Genomic DNA, 6,275 nt, shown 5'->3' with positions numbered 1-6,275 from the left:
AAACAAATCAGATATATATTTTCCCGTCGCACTCTGATTTCCCGCTTTTTCCTTTGTTTTGGATCTGTCGGAAAGCGGTGCATCATTACACTAAGAGCCAGGTCGGTTCGCGCAACGCCGTGCTGCGCAGGTAGGCATGACGAATCTTCAGTTTATGGCAATAAGATATCAAGATATCTTTCGTGTTGTACCTTCTACTTCAATAAAGTTGACAACCTTACGGCAATGACATAGCCCCACTGCACCATGACTGATATTCAGGGGAAGTCCCCAAGGCAAGCAATATTAGCGCGTAGCTGCGCGTAATGAACAATGGGCACTGCGTATGAGCTCTGCTCGCGCCCGCGTGATTGACTTTGGTAACGACATGGCGCCTGTAGGTCACGGGACCAGCTTTTGACCAATCACAGGCTTCAAAACACCTAAGCCGAAAACCGAGTTGGCCAGACTCTCTTAATATACGGCACTGTTGTTGTTGATTCGTATTTTAGATGGGTATTAAAAAAAAAGCCAAACTCGGTTGCCAGTGCATCTTGGCAGCCTTATGCAATTATTTATGTTATTATAGCGTATAATTATTCGGCCAATTCTATAACAATGTTGTTAATTTCAGGAGACACAAAACACAGATATTAAAGTCGTATACGACTTTTCAAGGGTTATGTCCAGTAATGCATTTGTAACACCAGCTTATACTTTCAAACGATGGAAAAGTCTTAAATATCGTTGTTTAAGGGAAAAAATCACAAAACACCCGGATGTAGTTTACACCAGGAAAGAGATCATGCAGTGGTGGACGATGGGAAGAAAGCGTGAGTTGATCGAGACAGGTGCAGTGGTTGTCATACTGTAACTCATCACTGTTCACAGTTTACAGTCAACCTTGCCTTTAAAGCCGATTCAAAGTTATCAGAGTGACTTTCGACTATAAAAACACAAAAGCATTTATATCATTGTCATATCAATCTCCTGGGTATATACGGCAATGATTTTGTTTTAAACACACTCTCAGAGTGCCACACAATACCACATTTTAATGCAGACGTAAAAGGTTTTTTTTCTCGACTAGGTCATTTTGTAAAGTAGGAATATATTATCACTGCTGAAAAAAAAAAAGATAACATGATATTTCTATTGCGATTAATATGCTTATGCAACTTAAATCTTGATTTTTGTCTTCGTCGACTGTAGATTTATCTCTGGGAAGCTACGCGAGTCTGTCATCGCAACTCGTTCAACGTTTCACCGACGATCCCTCCACGAAGACAAGGCTTGTGTATGGTAAGTATTACATGGAGGAAAATCGCAGATAATTTCCAAGAACTTTGACTTGTCTCAAGTTTGCTGGGGTCGAGTGCAAGTTACACGATTTATTTTAAAAAGACCACTCTGGAAATTAAGACAACCAGCTCTGAAATCGTCTAAAAATGTGCTCTTTATTCTTAACAAATACCAAGATAAAGTGTACGGTTCATCTTAAAACCGGCTGTCTATAAACGAAAACATCGGTGTTATAATATTTTTTAACAATGGCATTATCTAACATGTCACTTGTCTGGTTTGAAAGCAAGGGGTAGCACATGGTACCCAAGCAACGACCCGCATCACTGTCAAATATACAATCTCATGACACACACAATGCCAGATTAGATGCAGTGTCATAATCACAAGGTGTGTGTGTGTGTGGGGGGGGGGGGGGGGGAGTGTCAAACTTCACTTTCACTTGAAAAGCTCAGAGAATAAGATATACTGATGCTGTAAATGCCTTTCTCCTCTTGTGAGATGATATTCATGATATGACTGCCTCAACCCTTAACATTACAAGGGAGACGACATCATTGTAAAATTCGAATTTCCTTTCTATATCACTCTTACACACATCAGACAATCTAATTTTCCCAGAGATGATTATTCATTCATTAGATTGTGCCCTTTTTTGAGGGGAGGGAGAGGGGAGTTGCGATAGCGTTTTTTGATTATGATTGATACATCGACATAATCTTGTAAACGCAAAGGTAGCAGTGCAGTATAGTTCACACGACAGGAGAATACGCCAGCGAGTATTGTGTGATGTAATTTTGACAAGAGTTCGCATGTAAAATATGAGACTACACTATCATTTAAGATTTTACTGTGCATTTTTATAATCTATAAGACACATTTGTCTTCAATCAGTCTTATTCTGAAGACTTCACTCTCTTTATTTCTTTGCCTTCACTAAGGAGACGGATCACCAAGCACTTTTTGGGACAATCCAAACTGGAAGACTTGGTTTAGAAATCGCTATCAAGGACCGCAATACAGTCACTGCTGACGTCATGAGAGCTATACAGCCTGATGCAAAGCTGTTAGTAATTCTTCGTGAACCTGTGTCAAGGTAAAGGGACTAATTACTCCTCCCTCTCCTCCTCAAAACGTCGCTTCTCTTTTTTTTTTTTTTTTTTGGGGGGGGGGCGTCATTCAAAGGAAATTTACCGACATAAAGCTGTGTTTGTTACTCTGTCTGTTTCTTGTTGTTTGTCTGTTTGTATTTATGTTTGATTATTCTTGTCGGATCGCTATGATTATTCTTCAAGCTTTCTTATCGTTTTATCATTGTTTTCTTTCATCTATTAAACCGTATTCTAAAAGTGATCATTGTTTACTTTATGAGTGTCATTATGATGCAATTTATAGGTTAGGTCGTAGTTAGGGAAGGTATTAATCAATGATGCTTTCTCTTGTACAGAATTAGAGAAACAATAATTCACAAAAATAATCATTTTTCAAACCTCAGACAACAAATCGAATTGTTCCCAACTAACCAAAGTTAATAAAATCTGAAAATCATACAGTTTTTAATGTAGGATGTTTCTGTAATTCGTCGTGTTGAATTCACCACAAAACTCCAGCGAATTTTGATACATTCAATTTATCGTATTGTACATCTATACAAATAGATCCTAGATGTTGCCCGACAAGTACAAACTATTCTCGTTTCCCCAAATCTTGGAATGTGAAGAGCGTGTTTCCTCTGTTAGCAGTCAACGCATTGTTTGACATTAAACTATTAAAATATTATATCGTTTTTCATTCGAAATGATCAACAGGTAACTGCAGTTATATTCTATTATATTCTTAACACTATGATTGTTAATCTTTTTCATTGTGAGATATGCGTCTGATACAGTGCACTCCCGTTACAAAGGCGTAGAAATTCTGGTTTCAAAGTTATCATTTATGCTTTACTTTTGGGCCATCACACTAAACGAAAGAAAAAAGACGGACCCGAGGACTTCAATATAACCAGAGTGCACACAGAATGACACTGTGGAATATCTCGGAAGTATTCCTATCCTACGATTGTCTAGGAATTTTACAATCAATTTCTTCATTTCTTCAGACTTTACTCCGGCTATCTCTACTTTGAAGATTCCTCCAGAAAGAGTCCAGAGCATTTTCATCAAGAGGTTACCATGGCAATAAGTAAGTTCAACTCATGCAGAGAGAAACTGAGTTACCGCGCATGCGCCTACAGCCCGGACCAGATTCATCATGGCTACTTTGCAGTAAGTCACGTGACAGTATAGGATACACATACATTGAAATGTTTATATTTTGTGTATACTCCAGTAAAGGTTGGAAATGTTTTACAAAACCGCAATGGGTCGAGGACGATTGGAAATGCAGTGGTGAATGGGGGGGGGGGGGGGGGGAGCACCGGGCGCTCCTTTTATTTATCTATTTATTTATGTATTTATTTATTTGTTTATTTATTCATTTATCTATCTATCTATCCATCTATCTATCTATCTATCTATCTATCTATTTATTCAATTGACATTTACTTTTCATAAAAGAATGCCTGGATCCGCTCCTGGAAATGTTTAGTTTATACCTTGTAATCCACAAAAACAATAATTTTTCTTATGGAGAACACAGAGCTGAGTAAGTGTGGTAAAAGAAGAAGAAGAAGAAGAAGAAGAAGAAGAAGAAAACCAAAAGATCGAGGAGAGATCTGAGACGGGATGCTATGGAGACAGAAGACGATGAGCGAACAGTTCTCATGGTGACCCACTTATAACAACGTTGCTTTTTGGTACCAGGTGAACAGTTTGAATGCAAAGAGTAAAGCGTCATTTTCCTTTTCTTTTCTTTTTTAATCAATTTAGTAAGCCATGAAGTTTAACAGGGAAGAGTTTAATCTTCTCAAGGATAGTGCACACGCTTTATAACAGAAAATATTTTGAAGAAAGATTTATATCAATAAAATCATCACATTCATTCTGATAACTTCCTTTGTTTTTTACCAGGTTCATTCTCAAATATCTCAAGTTGATAGATGAATATGTCGGTGTCTGTTGCGAAATTCTTCAAGTGATAATGACTGTGACAGAGAACTAGATGATAAGCTAGTTGTGTTATCTATCTTTGCAGCGAATCCTGATCGGCCTCTACGCCGTCTTCACCCGGGACTGGTTGCGAGCCTTCCCGAGAGAGCAGCTGAGGATTGTTAGGATGGAGGATTGGCAAGTCAACTGTACAGGGATACTGACCGACATCTTCTCCTTTCTTACACTAGGTAAATTTGGATTTACATGTCGTTGTGAAGTTTTAGTCTTGCTAATGTTATAGCACTTATTTTCTGTGTCTTTCTCGCCGTTATTGATCCATTTTTCTCAATGATCAAAATAACGTTTTCTACAAATTTGATTGATATCACAAGACATGTATTAAATGTGAGCAAAGAGTAGATTCAGCACTTCAGAAAAGCCGTACTTATACTCGCTTGAAGAGGAACGCGTCAAACTTTCCATTATATTAAAAAGAAATAATAATAAAAATGATTATTAAACGGGATTTTTTGTCCTGCGATCTCCTTTTACATACATACTGCAAGATGGTGTAACATAAAGCATGGCTTATTGTTGACACGATAGTTCTCAACTTTCTAAAGAAAATAAATATCTCCTCTCTGCATTTGCTCCTTCTTTACAAGACACAAAATTACTCGTTCTTCCAGGATTCGATTTTCCTTTTGAGTGATGCTCGTTATTTCTTAGGTTCGTTATTCCAAAACACATGAATTATGTGTATCTATTTAGATGTTCGTTTGTCCAAAAAATGAAGTAAGATTCTTACGTTCGTGGCGTCATTCTGAATATTTGTTATTCAAAAGAATGAAAAAAAATAGATATTTAATAGGAAGGTTCGTTTATCCGAAAATGAATAAAGTTCATTGATTGCTGTTTGCCCCCCCCCCCCCCCCCTCTATGTCATACGGCTCGATAGTCCGAAATGAAATGATATGTGGACAAATATCCAAGCCTATCCCCATGTACTTTATTTTCGGACTGCCGAACTTTCGGCATAAAGAATCTCTGGAATAGAAAAGACTTAAGCGACTTTTTTTTCAGTGTTTTTCAATGTTTTGTTATGTTTTTCCCTTGCAGGGAATCTAAGCCAGGAGCACACAGCTCAGATCTGTGAAGCCACGCCCCAAAACTCCAACAAGGCAAAGCTGCGGGAGGTAGGGGGCATGTTACCACAGACGGTATCCCTCCTGGAAGACTTTTACCAGCGATCTAACGAAGAGCTCAGCCAGCTACTGGGCAGTGACAAATTTTTGTGGAAAGACACATACTTAGCTCAAGAAATATCACAAAATAAAAGAGATGGATAGATAGGTGAATAGATAGATAGATAGATGGATTGATAGATAGATAGACAGACAGATAGATAGACAGACAGATAGATAGGCAGACAGATAGATAAATAGATATATTGATAGATAGAAAGATAGATAGATAGATGTTTAATAGATAGAAAGATAGATAGATAGATAGATAGATAGATAGGCAGATAGATAGATAGAAAGATAGATAGATTGATAGACAGATTGATAGATAGACAAGGATATTGATAGATAGACAGATAGATTGATAAATGAGTGTAGACAGGTAGATTGATAGATAGATAGAAAGATATATGAATTGATAGACAGATAGATTAATAGATAGACAGAAAGATAGATAGAAAGGTATATAAATTGATGATAGATTGATAGATAGACAGGCAGACTAATAGATAGATTAATAGATGCATGTAGACAGGTATAATAGATTGATAGATAGACAAAGAAATAGATAATGATATAGACGGTTAGGTATAGACAGAGATCACATGCACGAGAAGGCAGACTGAAAGGGGAAAAACACAATAATTATCTGAGAGTCTACGTGTTGGTATCTGCCTTTAAAAAGATGGAGAAGAGTGACAGAAAAAAAAAGAGGAAT

At 37.4% G+C, this 6,275-nt stretch overlaps 1 protein-coding gene across 1 annotated transcript; it reads left to right on the top strand.

The window, feature by feature from the left end:
• The first annotated feature begins 246 nt into the window (after positions 1–246).
• LOC139733815 (carbohydrate sulfotransferase 15-like) lies at positions 247–5,662 on the top strand. The gene is made up of 6 exons (XM_071644620.1): positions 247–275; positions 1,192–1,276; positions 2,223–2,377; positions 3,383–3,548; positions 4,417–4,561; positions 5,433–5,662. Exons 1-6 carry the CDS (start codon positions 247–249, stop codon positions 5,660–5,662), a joined length of 810 nt encoding a protein of 269 aa, XP_071500721.1.
• Positions 5,663–6,275: the final 613 nt, after the last annotated feature.

Source organism: Diadema antillarum, unplaced genomic scaffold (assembly GCF_040938485.1).
Source record: "Diadema antillarum isolate AM-2024a unplaced genomic scaffold, OU_Dant_1.0 seq00000494_RagTag, whole genome shotgun sequence".
Taxonomy (NCBI): Eukaryota; Metazoa; Echinodermata; class Echinoidea; order Diadematoida; family Diadematidae; genus Diadema; species Diadema antillarum.
The sequence above is the reverse complement of the archived record's forward strand: the minus strand, read 5'-3'. Positions and strand labels throughout refer to the sequence as shown.

Coding starts and splice junctions, on each gene's coding strand:
- LOC139733815 (XM_071644620.1), top strand. CDS start 247: ATGACTGATATTCAGGGGAAGTCCCCAAG. Junction 3,549..4,416: donor TTCATCATGGCTACTTTGCA/GTAAGTCACGTG, acceptor CTATCTTTGCAG/CGAATCCTGATCGGCCTCTA. Junction 4,562..5,432: donor CTTCTCCTTTCTTACACTAG/GTAAATTTGGAT, acceptor TTTCCCTTGCAG/GGAATCTAAGCCAGGAGCAC.